General features: G+C 50.5%; 2 protein-coding genes across 7 annotated transcripts in view; both read left to right on the forward strand.

Moving 5' to 3' along the window:
* Positions 1–10,389, forward strand: part of FAM117A (family with sequence similarity 117 member A) — a 43,002-nt gene extending 32,613 nt beyond the window's left edge. For both annotated transcript variants that reach the window (XM_067714937.1, XM_067714938.1), the window contains 6 exons: positions 1,382–1,477; positions 2,760–2,870; positions 3,291–3,425; positions 4,602–4,803; positions 6,179–6,329; positions 9,151–10,389. In XM_067714937.1, coding sequence (XP_067571038.1) covers positions 1,382–1,477; positions 2,760–2,870; positions 3,291–3,425; positions 4,602–4,803; positions 6,179–6,329; positions 9,151–9,451 — 996 coding nt within the window. In that variant the 3' untranslated portion in view covers positions 9,452–10,389. The remainder of the gene's footprint in view (positions 1–1,381; positions 1,478–2,759; positions 2,871–3,290; positions 3,426–4,601; positions 4,804–6,178; positions 6,330–9,150) is intronic.
* A 2,086-nt stretch (positions 10,390–12,475) lies between these two features.
* On the forward strand, positions 12,476–19,063 carry SLC35B1 (solute carrier family 35 member B1). Of its 5 annotated transcripts, none has more exons than XM_067714941.1 (9): positions 12,476–12,605; positions 13,680–13,783; positions 14,393–14,498; positions 14,791–14,821; positions 15,413–15,570; positions 16,916–17,042; positions 17,781–17,887; positions 18,055–18,208; positions 18,901–19,063. In XM_067714941.1, the coding sequence occupies exons 2-9, from the start codon at positions 13,752–13,754 to the stop codon at positions 18,951–18,953; spliced, it is 768 nt and encodes a 255-aa protein (XP_067571042.1). In that variant the 5' UTR covers positions 12,476–12,605; positions 13,680–13,751; the 3' UTR covers positions 18,954–19,063. The 5 variants fall into 5 exon arrangements, with proteins under 5 accessions (XP_067571042.1, XP_067571044.1, XP_067571041.1 ...); XM_067714943.1 differs by having other exon boundaries at positions 12,531–12,669; XM_067714939.1 differs by lacking the exon at positions 12,476–12,605 and adding an exon at positions 12,699–12,995 and having other exon boundaries at positions 14,368–14,498.
* The last annotated feature ends 1,746 nt before the right edge of the window (positions 19,064–20,809 follow it).

Raw genomic sequence — 20,809 nt, forward strand, 5'->3', positions numbered from 1 at the left:
AATAGTGGGGCCGCATCTCTGGAGGGTCTCCCTTGCGGTGCTGGCCTCAGGGAAGGGAGTCCAGCAGTTGTCTCACCCTGACTGTGTCGCACGGCTGGGTAAAGGCCCTGATTGGTGGGCAGCTGGGAGAAGGAAGAGGCAGGAAGCCTCGGCACCCCCGTGGACCCTCTCCTCTGCAGCTGTTGTGCAGGGCAGCCTACTCCCACAGCCCCGCTCAGACTGCCATCACCGAGCTCTTCTTAACAGCTGTTGGGTGGTGAGTTGTTGGGCTTTTTCCCTCTTATCCTCCCCCTTTTCTGTTTGTAACAACCTCTCGGGGGAGGTCAGCGGATCTGTTGGAGGAGACAGTTCCCAGGCCCTCATGGTTTTGGCAGCTTGTGCAAAGAAGTTAGAGAGGAACTGGTTCCACCAGAGCCTTTCCCCTTGGGCCCCTCCCTTGGAATGGAAGTAGGGATGCTGGTGGCGGGGGGGGGGGGGACTGTGTCCTTCTCTGCCTCGTGCTTAGAGCCAACCACTTCCTCCCTCTGTTAGGGGCTCAGGAAGTGGGTCTACAACTCCCCCTGCCTCCATCATGGGTCCTCTGTCTTCTGTGCAGTGGGGGAGGGAGGATGGCGGACTGAGAGTCAAGTTCTCACAGGGGCAGAGCAGGGCCCAGGAGAAGGAGCTGTGATAAAGCCAAGAGGAGTCAGGAGTCAGGGCTGAGTTCAGAATTCTGGCTCCCTCCTTTGCGAAAATCTCCCCTCCCTATGTATTCAGGAGGACTTTGGGGACCCTAACCCTCTGTGGACCGGGAAAAATCACAGAACAAGCTTGAGGTACTGCACTGCACAGAAATCTTCTGCTTCGGTTCAGGATAGAACATGGGGCGTCTCTGCTGAGCTTTTTCCTGTCTTACCAATTAATGATTCCTTAATGGAGTCCCGTCTGGTAACTTGTCTTCATCAGGCTCCCAGGAACCTGGGCCCGTGCTGGGCACATAGATGGGGAGGGAATCGAGGATGCCAGTGTTGCCCTGAGCCTCCAAAATGTGCTCTTGGGAACTGGTTGGGAGAGGGAGGGGCCCCTCTGGCCCTCACTGCTGGCGAGAAGCGCTCGGAGTAGCTGGGGCTATAATCCATGTGTAAAAGTCAGGAGAGAGTAAAGAGCAGGTTGGCCTTATTGGCTCATCAGGGAAGGTTTCCTGGAGGATGTGGGCTGGGAAAGAGGCAGTGCAGGTGGAGAAGCCTGAAAGAATAAAAGGGGCTGGCAGGGTCCAGGAGGTTGATGAGCAGATGAGAGAAGACTTCAAAGAGCCAGCACCTCTGTCTGGGAAATGGTGTGTCTGTCTCCCCAGAGCCAGCCTGAGAAGCTGCTCTGTCTCGCTGGGTTTCTCTCCCTGCAGACCCCCCTGTCCTGGCAAGAGCTTGAAGGTGAGCGGGCCAGCTCGTGTACACACAAGCGCTCAGCGTCCTGGGGCAGCACAGACCACCGAAAAGAGGTAACTGCCCCCTTTGACTCCCTGGCCCGGGAAGCTGCCTCTCGTCTACCCCCCAGCACCATGGACACATCCGCTCCAAAGTGGACCCACATTTCCAGTCTCATCTGCCTCGACGTAGCCTTTTCCTAATGAGATGGCGCCTTCATAGCTGCCTCCCAGCCTCCTGGCGGCCTGGCTTCATGAGCCCAGACCCTCCTGCAGGCAGGGGCTTGGCCCTCCAGCAGCCTAGCTCAGGGTGGGGGTGGCCATTGTTCTCACTTCACTTTGAGGTTGGATCCAGATAAGCGTTTCAGAGACTGGAGAAAGAGAGCGAGTTTCTGGGAGTTGGAAGCCCCCAACCTCATTTACTACTTAACTACTCATCCAGCCTTATTTTTAAAAGAAGAGATAAATAATGATGTGTCCTCAAACACTTCTTCCTGGCCCCCCCTCCCTCTCATGAGGGCCACAGGGGTTGAGGGTGAGAAGAGAAAGCCATAGACTGGATTCCAGGGCTCCCAACCCAGTTCCGCCTGGCATGCTGTGGGGAGCCCCCAGGAGGGCCAACTCACCAGGGGCCACCCTTTACAGGGCAGTAGCTTCTGCCCTCTCGGTTGTAAGAACAGAGAGAGAATATGAAGTATTTAAGGCTAGTGGGAAATACAAAGTATTTACAATTTGTAATTATCAGAGTATTTACACTAAGGACCAGTAGGTCCAGAATTACAAATGCGACTGGGACAATATTTAAAATTGTTGATGATACTCCATAATTGTTACAGGATGTGAAGTTGGGACAGAGGCTGATATTCCTTCTGGAGAGGCTGCTCCTTGCTCGGTGCAGTCTACTTTAAAATGGGGGGAAATCCTTCCATCCTTCCTGGTCCCAGGGCCTTTGAGATAGCTGTGAATGTATTTTGAGGAGTGAATTCAAAAACATCATTTTCCATTTCTATTAATAGAGTAGTATTCCATGCCTTTGGAATCTGTGAAAGACAAAAATGGTTTCAGTGTTGTATATTTTTAATTTTTCGGAACGTGAGCCATTTGTGGAATACATGGTAATTCAAAAAATCCGATAATCTGGTTACTATGGTGTCCAGCTTGCCTGATGAGCCTATCATCACAGTTTTGAACACCACTGAGGTATTTTGAGATGGAATACGTAAAAGGAAGATTAACTTCCATCTTCCTTTTACGTATTTTCACGGGCTTCTGGCAAGAGCCACGCCTGGGAGGGAGGACCCACTGCACTTTTGCTTTGCTTCACCTGCCTGTCCTCTCCCCCTCTCCCTGCCGCCAGATTACCAAGTTGAAGCAACAGCTGCAGAGGACAAAACTTAGCCGCAGTGGGAAAGAGAAGGAGCGGGGCTCCCCCCTCCAAGGGGACCATGCTGTGCGGGGAGCACTGAGGGTACGTCTCTTCCCCAGCCTTCACCCCTCTGTCATCCTCTGTGGTGGGCCCCGTGGGGTGGGCGGGTCCTGTGAGCCCTCCTGCACTGCAGGGCCTGTGGCCACGTGGGTGCCGGGTGAAGTTTTGGTGCAACTTTGGAAAGGGTTTCTTTCTGTGCTGCATGTCTCTGTCCTCCATCCCCACCCCCCGCACAATTGAGGCCATGATGCAGACTCTAAAAGCACACTCTGGACCCCTCAAAGCTCTGCCTTCTGGAGAAAACCCCGCTGAATGGACCTATTGCAATTGGTAACTGTCCCTGAATTCTCCTCTACTCACTTGGTTCTGCTGTGTAGGCATGACTGTTACCCCCTGGTCAGAACTGATAACTGCACGGGGCTTGGTGGGGTTCAGTGATGGCTTCATTTACCTCCTCCTCAGGCGTCCCCTCCCAGCTTCCCCTCAGGGTCCGCTGTCCTGCGACTGAGCCCCTGCCTGCACCGGAGCCTGGAAGGGCTCAACCAAGAGCTGGAGGAGGTGTTTGTGAAAGAGCAGGGTGAGGAGGAGCTGCTGCGGGTGAGTGGGGGCCGCACCCGGATGCACACATAGGCAGCGTCTTGCTGAGTCTGGACACAGGGAGTTGGGACTCGTGCTGTCTGGGGGCTCACAGGCTGTGCACATGTCAACAGAGAAACATGCCCAAACCACCCCATGGGAGGAACACAAATTGAGTTTATTAGACTCAGATGGACTTGACCACAAGAACAGCAGAGCCGGGTGGGTGAAGTTGGGGAAGACATTGGGGCATTGAATGGAAAGAGAAGGGGCCAGGGGTCAGCAGGGTGGAAGGCACCTGGCTGGGAGGAAGGGACTAGGGATCACTCTTCAGCCAAAGCACCAGCTCAGTGTTCCTGGCATACTCATCACTGTCACTGTCAGTGTCACCCAGCTGTGCCTCAGTTCAAGTGGCCCCAGTACTAGAGTTATGCTTCCCTTCCCTCCATCTCTACCTGGTGACATGCGTTCATCCTTCATGCCCAGTTGCCTTTGTGCAGCCTTCTCCCCCGCTCCACTCCCAGGCAGAATTATTTGCTCCCTTTTCTGCAGTCTCAGGCACATTTTTATACTGACACAGGACAATTGCGGAATGCCAGTTGGGCAACATTAATATAATTCTAATGGGCACACTCCTTAGTTTATGATTTACTTGCTGGTTGATTTTTAATGTGCATATATGTAGGATTTTACACGTGCACACAGACTGGTGATCTGTGGACACAAGTACCATTGAATGTTAAAAAAAACGAGGGGGGTGTATTTAATACATGGAAGTAATCTGCACATTTGTCCTGCAACGGCCTATAGCTGTTACAGTGTCCTGGTGGTTTGCCCCCTCTTGTGCCCCCATGTGTTATTCACCTTTGTGTTCCCAGAGCCTGACACACAGGAGGCCCCTGCCCTCGTGAGGCTTACAGCCTTGTGGGGCAACACCTTGATGAAACCATAAAATAAATATGTAGTCATAAAGTTCTATCTATGAGGGGAAAGAATGAAGCACTCTGGGAGAAGCAGGAGGAGGTGTCTCTTAGATTGGGGGCTGTTGGGAAAGTCAGTGACATGAGGAAATGGTGTCCTGCTGTCACTGTGTGTTGTGAGTCGAGGACAAGGACAATGGCAAGGGGATGACCCTAAGGGTTACCGCAGCCCTGCCAGCCTGCAGAGACAGGCCTGACCCCCACTCTTCCTCGGCAGATCCTTGAAATCCCTGACGGGCACCGTGCCCCAGCTCCCCCCCAGAGTGGCAGCTGTGATCATCCCCTCCTCCTCCTGGAGCCTGGAAACCTTGCCAGCTCTCCCTCCATGCCCCTGGCATCCCCCCAGCCTTCTGGCCAGACTAGCCGTGAGGAACACCAGGGTGCAGCCGAGGAGCTGACGTCCATCCCCAGTGACAAAGGTGAGCTGGGGAGGCCCAGGCTGCGGGGCCCACATGGGGTATGGGGTCATCTCCATGCCCTTTTCCAACTCTCATCAATTTCTGGCCACGCATTTTTTACTTACTAACCAACTAGAATATCTTTGGGAGTCATCTATGTTCCATACGTTATAGTGGTCCTTGATATAGATTCTAATTTATAATTTATATGAAGGTTCTGCACTTCCAGTTTTGTTTAATCCTCACTGTAATCCAAAGAAGCAGTCCCTCCCACCCCCATGTTTGGCTGAGGTTCAGCATGCCGTTGTGGAGAGCCCATGAGCCCGTTCAGGTGTCCACTGGACCCGTCACCAGCAATACACCTCAAGGCGGGTGTGAACGCTGTAAATAAAAGAATGTGGTCTTTTGCCCAGGGTCACACAGTTTGACCCAAATCGAAACCCAAGCTTTCTGACTCCAAATCTCCACTTTCTATTCTGCCGTGGCTGCGTCACTGAGAGGACAAGATAAGAGTCCCTCCTCCCCGTCATAATGATCCTGACATTCTAAAGCACTGTTGCCTGCATCACCTAACTTGATCCTCACAGCAACCCCATGAGGTAGGCTGGTCAAAGGCATGATCTAACAATACCGAGGTAAACAGAGCATAGAAAATAAAGAATAAATGTGAGATAGATAAAGTCAATATTTGCAACCTCGGCAAAGTACATTTGCTGTGTGGAAAGTGAGAGGAATCTTATCCCACAAGTTGGGTTGAGTAAAGATTGCTTGTCTGAGTCAGTACAAGAGCTCTTCCTGGAAGAAGGGATAGATATTCAAGACATGGAAGGGAAGAAGCTGTGGTATGTTGGCAGGCAGGGCGGTGCAGTCTTGGAAGAAGGCAGAGATAGAGATGTTAGGATTCTTTGAAGTCTGAGACTTGGAGTTCCAGTCGCAGTCTACCTCCGGGGAATATGGAATTGGTATTAGACCCAACTTTTCCCTCAGTTCAACTGTGATTTTTTATCCTGTATAACAAGGTCTGTATTTTTTTCCCCCTTACAATTCTGGTTTTATTTTCTTTTTTTTTTTAATTTTATTTATCATCATTATTTTATTGGGCCTCTTTTTATGGTATTTAATTTTTTTTAATTGGAGTATAATTGCTTTACAATGTTGTGTTAGTTTCTGCTGTACAGCAAAGTGAATCAGCCACACATATACAAGGTTTGTATTCTTGTAAGGCTGCCTCAAAGATGTTTTAAGGTAGAGTGTAGACAAACAACCTGGATTAACATAACCACTGCCACCCACCGTACCATATCTCCCAGTCCTGCCCCTTTACACCAAGGTCTGAGTCCGGGAAAGCGGAGACCTTCCTTTAGCACCATGGGACTCAGCCTTACTCTGTTTGCAGCTTCCCCTCCAGGCCACCCAGCCTTCCTTGAAGAGGGCAGCCCATCTCCAGTCCTTGCCTTTGCCTCCTCCCCTCGGCCCAATCACAGCTACGTCTTCAAACGGGAACCCCCGGAAGGCTGTGAGAGAGTGCGGGTGTTTGAAGAGGCCACGTGAGTACCTCAGCCGGTCGTGAGTTCCTCAGCCAGTCGGTGGGGGTCAGGATGTGCGAGGGAGGGACAGGGATGCGGGCTGAGCCCTGTGGCATCCCACCTGATAGGCCTCTCTTTAGTCTGACTCCCTATTGTCCTGGAGACATTGTCAGCTGTAGATGATCAGTATTGCAGTCTTTCCATGACCAAACTTGTTGACATTACCTCCTCTGAGCACCTAAGTCTTTGCTTATCATGATCTCCATAGAAACCTGCTCTCTGCCCACATGCCAGCCACAAGCGCAACAGGAGCTGGAAAGGAAAGAGATCTGAAACCTAAATCCTTTGCTTCTTCTATTTTTTTCCATCCCCGGGGAAGGTGTGAGAATTTGCTAGACCATAATCAGAGAGAGAACATACTAGTAATTCTCTTCAGGCAGAGCTTAGAAGCGCCTCATGCCCACCGGTGTGGCAGGGGGAGCCTAAAAAGCTTTCTGATTGCGTCTAAGTCAAATCTTCACCCTGCAGCTGCAGTGGTTCAAGTGTCATGAACTCCCAGACAGAAATTTCCAGTCCTTGCAAGTAAGGACTATGGAATATTCCCAAACCAGACTGGACAATTCAGAAGTCATTCTTAAGTTGATTTCTTTAGTACAGTTCCCTCCCGTTAGCAGAGAGAATCAAGAGCCAGAACTTTCCAAATGTCCCACGGTCCCCCTTAGCAGGAGCTAAGAAGAGAGTTCACCATATTCCCACTGCCGCTGTAATATTCATCGGGGCCGATTCACAGTGGAAGCTGTGGATTCGATGGCAGTGAGGAAGTTTAGTTATGGTGTGTGAGTGGAGATTTAGCTCGGACAGGGTGTGGGGCCTTGATGGCTCCGTCTGTATCTCAGATAAGGGAGAGGACAGCCCATGGTAGTAGCAGGAGGCACTTATATAACCCAGAGGGGGAATTATGGAGAAAACCAGGGGCACTGAGGGTTTGCTCCCATCATCACTGTTGCCTGGCATCCCTCCAAGAACCCTCGATCCTCTGGGGTCGTGTGTGGGGAAGAGGCCAGATCTCGTAGCTCAAGCAGACTCTGGGCTCGTGTACCCTTCCCCAGTCCACAGTATAGTTGAGTAATTACAACCTGGAATTGCTTGTGGCAGTTAGGCTGCTGCTTGTCTTTATTCTTTTGTAGGCTCATAAGGACAGAAGAGGTTTAACGTCATCTCATCCAGCTTCCTGCCCCTATGTTAACCCTTTGAGAGAGGTGGCGATCCATCAGTTACTTTCTTAGATATCCGGGGATAGAAATTCTCAGCTCATTGGTGTCTCTTTATTGTATGAACTTCCCTACTGGGAAGTTCTTATGTTTAGTGGTTCCTCTGCCACATTTTCCTCTTCCTGGCTGCCCATCGTGTGAGATTCCCAGGGAGGGAATCAAGCCATTCAGGGTCACGCTGGTTGCCCTCACGTCCTTCGAGTGTTACTTGGTCTCCCCTGGGTCACCCGCCTCGTGCATGCATGCACACACTGAGAGCATTCCCTCTCCTGCCCATCCCCCACCTCTTCCTAAAGTGGGATTCTTTTAAGCCCTTCTCAGTCAGGGGGCACCTTGCTGCTGCGGAGTCCTCTGGGACCCCAGGCTTCCAAACACACCCTGCACACAGGCCTTAGCTTCCCTCTACCTCTCCTCCCATCACTCACGCTGGGCCAACATCCGCCCTCCTCTGCGTGCCTCGCTCTTCTTCCTGGGTTTGGAATGATTAGAATTCTACAATTAAAATAGTAATCAATTTGTCAAGCTGTACACTAAGTGCATTCTTCTGTATGTATACATTACACTTCAAGGAAAAGTTAGGCGATGGGAAGCATTGGTGCAGAGCTTGACTGTCTTCCCACAGTTTTGTCTCCTTGCCCGGAATCCTCATAACCAGCAGCTTCTCAGGGCTCTTCACCCTTGAAGCATGGCCAGACATTCTTCTTCCTTTTTTATCATAAGGATTCCTTACTCTAGAACTGTCTGACCTGACCTCTTTTAATCCTTTCATTTCCCCTACATGAGCAGAAGGATAGGGATTCTTGCCATGTTAGAGGTGAGGCAGGTTAGGCCAGGAGCACATGGTGAATTAGAACCTAGATCTCCTGAGAAGGTCTAGCTGCTGTCCTTTCCTCCCAGCAAGGGTTTTGAAAATCACACCTTTCAAATCTTCTCAAGAATTAGATTCTTGAGGTCAGTAGATTTCAATGGGGGATACTTTTCCCCCCAGGGGACATCTGGCAATGGCTGTCACAATTTGGAGTGGGGTGCTACTGGCGTGTGGTGGGTAGGGGCCAGGGATGCTGTTAAACATCCTATGATGCACACGATAGCCCCCACAACCAAGCATTATCCAGGCCCAAATGCCAGTAGTGCTGAGGATGAGAAACCCTGCTTTAGGCTATAAAAAGTCTAAGTCACTCTGCTTGGATCTCTGCTTTCAGGCAAGTGGTCTGCCCCTAAACCACTGTTCAGTGATGAAATCTCTCAAATTAAAAGATCTCTCGGTCTCCTCTTCTAGAATCACACTGTCAGGAAGTTCTCCTTCCCGTCTAGCTTTAATCCCTCCTGTTTTTCGGTCAAGTAGATTTCCTGTTGCTTAGCCATATTTCTAGAACATGGAGAGCTGAGGGGCCTGCTGAGCGCTGGCGGTTGCTCAGCAGCCTGTCGTTGTTTTGGTCAAGTCACCACCATGTTTGAACAGAGCCCTAGCTCCCTTGCTCCCCTGACGCTGGGACACCTCTCGCCCCTTCTCACCAGCTGTTCGTGTGCATGCACACATGTATGTCTGTGTTTCTCTCTCCATCCTCCAGGTCCCCAGGTCCTGACCTGGCGTTCCTGACTTCCTGTCCTGACAAGAACAAAGTCCATTTCAACCCAACCGGCTCGGCTTTCTGCCCCGTCAGCTTGATGAAGCCCCTCTTCCCCAGCATGGGCTTCATCTTCCGTAACTGCCCCTCAAGCCCAGGGTCCCCCCTTCCCCCGGCCAGCCCCAGGCCACCGCCTCGGAAGGATCCAGAGGCCCCCAAGGCCTCCTCGCTGCCATTCGAGCCTTGGCAGCGCCCCCCACCGTCAGAAGAGCCCGTGCTTTTCCAGAGCTCCCTGGTGGTCTGAGGGCCCCACCCCCACTTCACCATGGAGACCAGTGCCTTGGTGGCAGGCCCCTCCCGAGCTCCCTGAGACGGGGGATGAAGGAGCCCTTTCCTCCTGGCCTTTGAGCACTTTCATGTATTGTGTCAAAGCCCTGGGTCCTCTTCCCGATGGACCCCTGCCCCTTCGAATGTGAGGGGACCTGCCTCCTCCACTAGCAGCTGGGCAGCTCACGAGTCACACCCGTGTTCTTGTCACCTCTCTCACTTGGTGGAAAACTCACCCAGAAGGTCTTGGGTCCCCCACCCCTGGGTGTGAGTCCGGAGGACTGTGTATGGGGCCCTTGTCTTTATCATGGAGCAAGCTGGCCATGATTAAAGGAGAGCGGACACCACAGATTTCCTTACCTCTCCTCCCCAGACACAGACGAGGAGACCCGAATAGATTCCCGATCCTCTCAGTCCCATCCCCCTACCTCCCTCTCATTGGAGGAGCTGACCAAAGCAGCCCGAAAGGGCCATAACACTTGACCAATCCAGCTGCTGGCAGAGGGGGAACCAAGCGTTTTCCTAAGTGGCATTTTCATCTCGCTTTCACCCTAAGATTGTCTTAAGCAGCAGCCCAGCCTGCCCAGCCCCAGGTGGGTAGTAGGGGAGAGGGAGAGCTGGCATTCCTCCGGGTGGCAAGTGGTGACTCTCCACCCTCCACCTGCCCCAGGACTGGGTTGGATTAGAAAAATGCCTATTTTTCTTGTATCGATGTAGAAACTCTATTTTCTCCCAAAGACACTATTTTTGCAGCTGTTTGAAGTTTGTATATTTTCCATACTGCAGAGCTTACACAAAATCGAAGAAGAATGTTAATGTTCAAGTTTTATTATCCTGTGTTTAGAAGTTGTGTTTTTTTGTTTGTTTTTTGCAGATCTTGGTGTTAATAGACCAAATAAATAAGTATTCCCAGCAGCTTGAGGTTCTGTTAAATATTTTTGGGGGGAGGGAGCGGGATGGAGATTGAGGCTATCATATTAATCACTTCATCCTCGTCTTTAAGAGGAGCCTTTACTTAGTACATAATGTTGGGGGGATGGATCCAGAGTCTGTGTCCTCAGGACAGCAGGCTTGCATTCTCTACTTGGACATAGAAACAGTAGGGCCAGGGAGAGTCTGTCCAGAATGAAGAGTGTGGTGGAGGTGGGGTGAAGGAGTCAGTGGGGAAGTCATCCTTTCTTGGGTGAGTCTGGAAAAACACCCTAAGGGAGAGTGGATTTTAGCAGGGACATAAGGGTGACCAAGGGGAGACCGTTTGACATTGTGGGTGCTCCTTGCATCAGCAAGGAAAACAAGATGAGGGAATGGCATTCAGATCGAATCTCTGGGCACAGTTTTAGGGAAGCTTTAGCTCCTTGTGAGTATTCTTTGCACATCAGTGAGTGCCCACAACACAGAGGGCGGAAGAAACTGTTCCTCAGCTTTATAGTGCCCCCCCGTAAGAGCTCTTAGGCTTTTGGGGAAAATGAGAATAACCATCCGAACATTCTGATAGTGCTTTGCAATTTACAAAGCATTTTCACAAAAGACACATTATCCCCACTGTATGGGTAAAAAGTTGACTACCCCAAGGGCAGTCATAATAACTACAATTATATCTATCTATCTCATAAAACCTCAAAACAAACTCTTAAGCCAGGCTATCCCAACTACCATGTATTGGCTAGGTAAGCATCAGATACACTGTAAAATGCTTTACATAAAATGTCATTGAAATATCACAAACCATCTGATGTGATAAATCCCACTGTACTAATGAGGGAAAGACAAAAAAAAATTGATAAACCTTGCCCCCAAAACACAGGTACAAAGCGTGGAAGCTAGGACTGGGAACCAGATCTTTTGAATCCAATGCCTGTGCTTCTAACCACAGTACTCTATCGCTTGTTACATTTCCATTAATTTCTGATGAGGAAACTTGACTCAGAGGTCAAGTGAATTGTTTGAAGTCCCAGCTGGTAAAGAGGCAGAGCTGGGACTGGAACCCCAGCTCCGTGCCCTGGAATCGTCGGCTAATACAGTAAAGTAAACCACTGGGCAAGAGAACAAATGTGTGGGGGTCCCCCTCCCTAACTTATATAAAGGACACAGGGGGTTGCAGACAGACCCTATCTTCTACTTCTTACCCCTCCCCTGAAAGATGTTTGGCCTACCCCCAAAGTCTTAGTGAGTCAGGCCCGGAGGGATGGGTGTGGTGCTGCCCCGAGTTTCCTTCCTTTGCGTGAGGCTGTGCCAAAGGAGCAGGCTGCTAGAAGGGGAGAAGACGTCTCTACCCAAAGAGCAACCCAGAGTCCAGTGATTACGGGGGGGCTTGAGCCCGGTAGTGGCAAGCCTTGGGGTCAGTCCGGCCCTAGTTCTTGGTGTCAGCGCGTGGAGGTCCAACACTGGGATGAGGGAGGGGCTCCAACAAGGAGCTCATCAATGCAGGAGGGTTTGCTCCCTTGTCGGTGAGTTGTAAGACCCTGAAGAAACTCCACTTCGGCAAGCTTCCATTTCCACCTTGAGGATGTGAGGAAATAAGATTAGAGTTGAGAAAGAGTAATGACTAATAAATACCTTAAGCTTGCACAGCACGCTTTACAGTTTATAAAACCGTTTCACAGCCTCAGCTCATTTGATCCTCAGAACAGTCAAGAGGCGACAAGGCGGCTATTATTAGTAATAATATAGACTAGGAAAACTGTAGCTCGGAATTTAGGTGACATGCGTAGGTTACCCTGCCTTTAAGTGGCAGAGCTGAAACAAAAGCTCTGCCGCCCTTGGGAGCCTAGTGATGTGCCCTAGGAGGAGGACGGCTCCCCAAAAGCTAGGCCTTGAGCAACGCTCTTCTTGTAGAGGGGTTAGAGTCAGGGACGCTGGGCAGCAGCTAGAGGGCGCTAAGGCTGCATTGCGATTTCCGGGCGTTAGGACCCAGCAGAAGCCTGACAGCCGACCGGGAAAAAGACTCTTGGATTTGCCGGGCCGGCGCACTCCTCCTTCCCGCCCACCTGTCTGCCTTTGCACAGCGCAGCCAATTGGTCACCTCCACATCCTTATACGTCATCATTCCACGTCCACCTATCTCCTAGGCCATCCCGTCGAGCTCCGGGTCTCAGTTGTCCTCGGAGTTGCCTGGTCGGAAAGTCTCGAGGGTAAGGCGTCACCCTCGGGACAGCGGGCTCCCCTGGCCACCAGGGACGAGATCAAGGCCCCAGGGTGGGTGTCCTTTCCTTGGAAGCGGGTTCAGGGTTCTGAAGAGTTTCCCCTCGGCGGTCCTGAGCTGGCAGTTCTGGCGGTGGCTGCTGAGGCCCTGCCCAACGGCGGTCACATGCAGCTCCTATGAGGCCCCTGTCGCCGGTCGGCGATGTCCGGCTGGACTTGTCGCCGCCGCCGCTGCCGGCTGTGAGCGGGTCTCCGGTCGGGTCGTCCGGGCGTCTCATGGCCGCTAGCAGCTCCCTGGTGCCCGACCGGCTGCGCCTGCCGCTCTGCTTCCTCGGCGTCTTTGTCTGCTATTTCTACTATGGGATCCTGCAGGAAAAGATGTGAGCGGATCCCCCGGGTCGGAACGCAGACCTCCGCCCCCCTAACCAGTCCGCCTTGTCTCCCCAGCCTGTGGTCAGGTTCACGGTCCTCCCGCCCCTGGCCCCACTGTTCCCTTTTGCACCCCCACGCCGCCCCGCCCTCCCGGCATCCTGACCGCCTTTGCCGCTGAAACCTCCCTAGGTTTCCAAAACGTGAAAGTTGGTCTCTGGATTCTCGGGAGCTGGTTATTTTTCTTCCCTTGGTTGCTCTTTTTTCCTGTTGGTTCTAAGGAGCTAGGTTTCACAGGCTTGGGTTTCCATGACCTGTGCCGGCCCCTTTTGGGAACTCCCAGATGCTTGCAGGTAGCGGATTCCTTTGCCCTCGGCCCTGCTGCTATAGCCCAAATCCCTTGTTCTGCCCGGGATACCTCGTTTCACCAACTAATTTTTCACGTTTCCTCTTGCTCCATCCTGTACGGATATTTTTTCCTTCGGCTACGGGATCAGCAGCCTGGAATGTCTAGTTTTTAGATGCCGTAAAATCAGCTTCTGATGTCAATGAGCCCGGTGATCCTTACCAAACTCTCCCTACGTCTAGAGAGGCTAGAAAATTTCAAAGTGTTCAGTGGCTCTGGATTAGTAGGTAGATGGCACTGAGGGAAGTATACTAATTCCTCCCCTCTTTCTCATGCATTTCATTCTTAGAACAAGAGGAAAGTATGGGGAGGGAGCCAAGCAGGAGACGTTCACTTTTGCCTTAACTTTGGTCTTCATCCAATGCGTGATCAATGCCGTGTTTGCCAAGATCTGTGAGTACTTAGATAGTAATCTGTTGTGTGTCCCCTCCCCTTTGTATCCTAGGCATTAGGTCTAAGTCTCAGCACCCTCAGCCCCTTTAGTGCTTGCAACAGCCTCTCTGTTCGATTGAGAAAACTAGTGGCTTTGGAAAAGGGTGAAACCCCATTTCCTTAGATTAAATCAACTTGTCAGTCAGAAATGTGCAGGAAATGGGTCTTCTGTGTTCCAGATCCCCATGAGAATACTTAAAGCTTTTTCCTTTGTCCTTTTGATTTTCCTTTATGTGTCAGCTTCAAGCATGTTTTGAGCATTCTCTCTTTGTTCCCTGGGGGCTAGCAGCAGGGATAACTAGTCCCTTGAACTGAATGGACACCCTACCCCCACCCCTGCCCTCCATGAGGTCTTGTGTTAGGGTTAGGTGGGATTGGAGAGTTGGAGAATCTTCAGAGATTTCCCAGTCTAAGAGGACAGAAATAGTTTGTGCTTCTCATCTTATTTGACAGGCAAATTCCTTTCATGTGGCTTCAACTTTTGCTCAGTGGTCCATCCTAGGCCCACCAGCTTTCTCTTGTATGTTTCTTTTGTCTTCTCCCAGTGATCCAGTTTTTTGACACTGCCAGGGTGGATCGTACTCGGAGCTGGCTCTATGCTGCCTGTTCTGTCTCCTATCTGGGTGCCATGGTCTCCAGCAACTCAGCACTACAGTTTGTCAACTACCCAACTCAGGTGAAACCTTAGGGTGGAATGAGGGTTGGCTCAGAAGTTGCTTGAAAAGGATGAAAGATGCTTCCCTCTGGCCTGTGACTTAAATAAAAAGAGAGTGTGTTTGGGAAGTTAAGAGTGTGAAGAACCATAGATCTGAGGTTTAGTGGTGGTGGGCTGGCCGTGGTAGGGCTGCTTTCCGAGGCTGCAGTCTCTGGTGCAGGCCTCACACTTAACTCATCTTATCGTAGCACCTAGTACAGTACCTGGCACATCAAAGACGCTCAGAAATTATTTTTGCTGAATTTAATTTCAGGTCCTTGGTAAATCGTGCAAGCCCATCCCAGGTAAGCAGAAGAAGATGGTCGCCATCTTCCTTCCTCACTCTTCCTGCAGTGAGCTTGATCCTCCTCTGCTAGAGCTCTATGCCTCTGGGCTTTGTCATCTCACCATAGCTATCTCTCGGGTTCCCTCCATCCCTTCCCCCTGCCCATCCTTTATCACTTCCTGTGGTGTTGGGTGTTCATTAGCTGGTAATCCTCACTGAGAGCCAGAGGCTGACCTAACCTGCTTCACATAGTCAATCATTTTGGTGTCCCATGTGTTCACGTTGTCATTAGACACCCTAAATCCCATTTGATCATCAGTTTCCTTTTCCTCAACCTGTCACTCTTCCCTACTGCCCCTCCCCTGCCCTGTTCCTTCCTGGAACTTTCACCTTTGTTCTCTACCTCTTCCCTTCCTTATACTCTTTGCTCAACCTTGTTGCTCAGTCGTCTCTGTCTAGGTGCCAGCGTCGCACCCTCCTTTTGTCCTCTGTCGGCTTTCCTTCTCAGACATTCTTTTTTTCCCGTGAGTCTTTGGCACCTAGAAGGAGAGTGTTGGGCTCGTCAATGCCTATGGGTGCCTGAATTTTCCACTCTGTTTCTTCCCTGTAGTCATGCTCCTTGGAGTGACCCTTTTGAAGAAGAAGTATCCAATGGCCAAGTACCTGTGTGTGTTGCTAATTGTGGCTGGAGTGGCCCTTTTCATGTACAAACCCAAGAAAGTAGTCGGGATAGAAGAACACACAGTTGGCTATGGAGAGCTGCTCCTGGTATGCAATTCTGTTGGGAAAGGAAGCCTTTTCCAGTAATCTTAACAGAGGAGTATCCCCACCTGTGCAGGCAGAAGGCCAGTTATATGTTTTGAGGGAGGTTGTGATGTTTCTTGCCCCACATTTCTGGTCTTTGTCTCTGGCTGCAAAGCCCTTGGCTCTGCTAAGGCCATAGTGGGGAGCCTAAAATATTTCACTATGGGTCAGCTCTCCTTCTGGGGAAGGGATGACTCTGAGGCCTGTGTCTAAATGCTGGTGTGAGGTTCCAGAGACCTGAGAGCAAAGAGGAAAGGAGTAGTGTGTCTCTCACTGTGGCTTTCCAAGGAACATGGAAGCCAGGGTTAAAAATAATACTATAGGGCTTCCCTGGTGGCGCAGTGGTTGAGAATCCGCCTGCCAATGCAGGAGACACGGGTTCGAGCCCTGGTCTGGGAAGATCCCACATGCCATGGTGCAACTAAGCCCGTGCACAAACTACCGAGGCTGCGCTCTAGAGTCCGTGAGCCACAACTACTGAAGCCCGCGCGCCTAGAGCCCGTGCTCCACAACAAGAGAAACCACCACAATGAGAAGCCCGCACACTGCAACGAAGAGTAGTCCCTGCTCACCGCAACTAGAGAAAGCCCGTGCGCAGCAACGAAGACCCAATGCAGCCATAAATTAATTAATTAATTAATTAATTAATTAAAAAAATACTATAGTAGCTATTACTTACTAGGTGTTAGGCACTTTTCCAAGTGTTCTACGTGTAAACTAGTTAATTTTTACAACAATAACCTCATAACTTAGATAGCATTATCTCCATTTTACAGGTGAAGAAACTGAGGCAAAGAAAAGTTAAATCACTTGCCCATGGTCACATGGCTGTTAATTGGCAGAGTTAGTGGCTTACATTGCCCCGGATTCTAATCCAGGCAGTGTGACCACAGAATCCAGTCTCTGGAGCCCTATACTCCAAGCCAGGAGGCTAACATGCTGGGACTAGATTTCCTCTCTCCAGCTTTAGTGGAAGAATGAGTGTGGCTCACCATGAGCCGTTCTAGGCCCCTGCACGCCAGACTTCACAGCATTGTGTTGGGAAGCGGTAGGCTTCCTGCCCTGCTCCGATCACATTACATCCATGTGGCTCAGATCGCCTGTCGTTCTGAGTGCCTGAGGGGAGGAGGGAGCTCACGTGGTCTCTCCCATCCTCCACCTGTGGACAAATGGCAGCATTTTGTTCTGAGGACTCTGTCTTAAGGCAGCGGCTTTTCTGAGGGGTCTCAGAAAGGTGAGAGTTCTGTGTCCTGCGTTAGGGAGGGTCCCGGTGGCCTTCTCACTGCAGGCTGTACTCTTTCTTTCCCAGCTCTTGTCTCTCACCCTGGATGGGCTGACCGGCGTTTCCCAGGACCACATGCGGGCTCACTACCAAACAGGCTCCAACCACATGATGCTGAACATCAACCTTTGGTCGACATTGCTGCTGGGAGCCGGTAAGGAGCAGTTCTGCTATTCTTTCTACGTATCAGCAGAGGGCACACTGCCCTCATCCACATAATCTCTAGCTCTGGTGCCAGTTGCTAACTTTGCCCATCAGTTCTCAGATGCCTTTATGTCCAGGCCCCTGAGAAGCCTTGGAGAAACCTTCACCAGTTGGCTCTACTTGCTACTTGTTAGTGGCACAATCGGGTAGACCTGTGCCAGGTATCATGGGAGGACACACAGTAGTAAAATGCTGGGGTGCCCTGGGAACTCGCCCTCTTCTGAGGGAGATGAGACACTGGTATGTGGTGAATACTGAATATTGTTCAAACACGGATGTATTTGCTTTTAAATCAGTGCTTCCTAACTTTTTTCAAATCTGGGCACACACAGGGAGTATTTTTCATACAACACACTAGGGTTAACAGAGGAGGCTTCTGATGGCTGGAATCGAGCAGTGCTTGGGGCTGCCTTGAGCTCGGGATGTGTGGATCAGTATCTTCACAGCATCTGAGGTTTGCTGCGTTCAATCACTTTGGCAGAAGTAACTCATTAACTTCCAAGTATTTCCCAGAAGAGTCTTTAGTTAGTTTCTCTTATCGGAAAAATAGGAGATGCCTGATGGGACAATACAAACTCACTCCATATGTTTTTCCATGGCCTCCTTCAGAGTGCTTTAGCAGGCCTCTGCAGGGGTGTGAATACGGGCACACAAGATGCACCGTTCATCTTTTGACGTTTCTTCCTAGGAATCCTGTTCACTGGGGAGCTCTGGGAGTTCTTGAGCTTTGCCGAAAGATACCCTGCCATCATCTATAACATCCTGCTCTTTGGCCTGACTAGTGCCCTGGGCCAGGTGAGTGCCTTGATGGAGGATGGCTTGGCTTCCCCAAAAGAGACTGGCCTGGCTGCGAGAAGAGGGGTGGCAAGATTAGCCGTGATGTCCTGTTACAGACTTTAGACCTCTTGGCAGATAGATAGCCAAGAACCAGCCTGACCTAGTCTTTCCCTGTCTTTCTCTAGAGCTTCATCTTCATGACAGTGGTGTATTTTGGTCCCCTGACCTGCTCCATCATCACCACAACTCGAAAGTTCTTCACCATTTTGGCCTCTGTGATCCTCTTCGCCAACCCCATCAGCCCCATGCAGTGGGTGGGCACTGTGCTTGTGTTCTTGGGTAAGTTCCGTCCAGAGCGGGCAGCTCTGGACCACACAAAGGGACAGTGACAGAGCGTTATTCTTTTTCCTTAATATTTACTTGTATATTTGTGAAATTCATTAGGTTACTTTAGAGAAAATTTTTTAAAAGAGAAAAGGAAGCATTACCTCTACTCTAGCTTTCCTAAGGAACATTTCATTTGAGTGATTTCTTTCCAGTGATTCTGCTTTCCCCAGATACTGAGCAGGGTAAAATTATTATACTTATTCCCTACTCATTTATGCTGCTGTGGGTAAGCTGAGAGACCTAGCTTAGAAGTTTGATTCTTAAATTTCTTTCAGTCTTGCTGTATTATTATTTTTTTTTTGGCCGCACCACACGCAGCATGCGGGATCTTAGTTCCCCAAGCCGGGATCGAACCTGTGCCCCCTGCGGTGGAAGCGTGGAGTCTTAACCTCTGGACTGCCAGGGAAGTCCCTGCTGTATTTCAAATATACATGTAATTACCAGTATCTTGGTGATTTTTTTTTCATTTGATACCAATCTCTTTTCTCTGAGGAGCTTTTATAAAACCAATGTTTGAAAACTAGTGTTATTTAAAGCTCCAATTTTGGAGAACCAAGGCTCACCCCCACCCCCCCCCACCCCCAAATCATTTGTAGGCTTCATTTCTCCCCATAAAGTTAAGCCCGTGTTCTCTCTCTCTATAGGTCTTGGTCTCGATGCCAAGTTTGGGAAAGGAGCCAAGAAGACATCCCACTAAGAAGAGAGAGACTACCTCCACTCCAAGAATATTTTAAGTTATTTTCTCAAACAGTGACATCTTTTGGGAAAATGGACACAATAGAGATAAAGGACTAGGTCTCAGTCGGCTATTTTGTTATTTTTTTTTTAAGGAAGCAAAATCACGTACTCTAAAAACAGCATTTGGATTTTAACAAGACAGAGTGCCTGTTTCTGTTTTTGATGGCCAGGAGCACAGCCTCGCACAAGTAAAGAAAGAAAGAGGGGGAAGAGGCAGAGCTTGGTGCTCATGGCCCAGGCTGCTCCCTCGTGGGTGTGGTTAACCTGGCTGGGTGGCCAGTTCCCCCAAGAGCTGCTGTGCTTGTGGCTTCTGTTCCCACAGGCCAAGGTCTAAATATCAGGACAGGTAACTGTCAGAGCCAGAGGATGTAAAAATCACTTTCTCTCTTAAAGCTCTGGTGGGCAAATATTTCTTAAAAAACTACAGATATATTCTCCCCTTGAGAAACTTCTCTCAAGGTTGAGCTAAAATGAGCCCAGAGCCTCAGAGTCTGCTGTGTGTTCACATTTCCCCAGTGCGTCCCCTTCAGCCAAAGCTCAACCAAGTCCAGAGCGGAGACCCAGTGTGTATGTCATGAACAGCTTTGGAAGGTCTGATTCCCTTTCTCCACCTCCGCGTCTGTTCTTGGTTCTCTCGGTCCCCTCCTGGGAAGGCTGGATTAATCCTTCCTATTCCCCTGCCCCCTTCAGCTACTAAAACATTGCAGTCCTCCGCCATCCTGGCTGTGCCCTGGTGTCCCCATGCCAACTCCTGCCTGTTGAAAGGGATGCTGGTGGAAGGCACGGTGGCTGAGTCCTGGCATAGAGCCGCCGTTGTCGAATTTTCTGTGTGGCAGTGGGAGGGGAAGGCGGAGCATGGAGCAGAGCCACCTGCCCAGTGCTGCCTTCAGAGTTGGAAGTCGAAATCCTCTGTGGACCAAACTTTACACATGAAAGTGCATTTCCACCAGCTGCAACTTTCGCTCCATCTGTTCAGCAGCCCCAGCCCCTTGGCTCTCCAGATGGGAGCCCAGCCTCCTTCCTGCGCGGCTGCCTTCCCAGCCCCCGCCCAGCCTTTCAAGACCTGCCTCACTTGCACTCATCTCACTCTCTAGGGGCCCGAGTTCACTGCAGCTCTGCCCCCAAAGGCCCCCTCTCATCTTGAACTCCTCCTTGAGAGAAGAGGTTTTAAATACAACTGGCTGAACTTCCTTCTTTTCTCCACCCCTTTGTTTTCTCTGTTTCTCATCCTGAAAGTTGCATCAATTAGCTCCTTCCCTACTGGACTGATAGTTCTTCCAAACTGTCTTCTGTGGATTGGTTAGGTGGTGAGACCACGTTACCAGGGCCAGGGGCCTATAAGCAGTCCTCACCTGGGCCTGTTGTTTTAACCAGAGACGTGTTCCCAGCTATCAGGCCAGTCCCCTCCACCTCTACCCCCTGCCATCCCCAACCAGGGGTCTCAGACGTGCCTCATACCAGTCACCAAGAGCAAGAAGGATTTCCAACAGCTCAGCCTGTCTCTCACCTGATACTAGAGCAAGCCTGTCCTAGGTGAGCCAGGAGCCCAGGTCTGGTATATTCATTCAGTCCTGTGTCTATTCATCTAACCCTTCCTTCAGTGTGACATGTCCTGTGAACATGTTGTGAGTTCAAAGTTGAGTAGGACCAGTACTTGCCCTCTAGGGTGTTCACAGTCTAATAGGGAGACGGGTAGAAAAATCACTGCATCTCAGAAAGGCAGAGCTAACAACGAAGGAAGGTGTCTGGGCAAGGTGAGGCTTGGGCTGGAGAGAGCACGTAAAGACGAACGGAAGTGGAAAGGCAGCTTTGGCT

This window comes from Pseudorca crassidens, chromosome 19 (assembly GCF_039906515.1).
Source record: "Pseudorca crassidens isolate mPseCra1 chromosome 19, mPseCra1.hap1, whole genome shotgun sequence".
NCBI lineage: Eukaryota > Metazoa > Chordata > Mammalia > Artiodactyla > Delphinidae > Pseudorca > Pseudorca crassidens.

What these genes read in the sequence shown, in the direction of transcription:
- SLC35B1 (XM_067714939.1), top strand. Translation starts at nt 12,793, where the DNA reads ATGAGGCCCCTGTCGCCGGTCGGCGATGTCCGGCTGGACTTGTCGCCG. An exon ending in TGCCGTGTTTGCCAAGATCT is followed by an intron (nt 13,784 to 14,367) that starts GTGAGTACTTAG and finishes GTCTTCTCCCAG; the next exon opens with TGATCCAGTTTTTTGACACT. An exon ending in TTGTCAACTACCCAACTCAG is followed by an intron (nt 14,499 to 14,790) that starts GTGAAACCTTAG and finishes ATTTAATTTCAG; the next exon opens with GTCCTTGGTAAATCGTGCAA.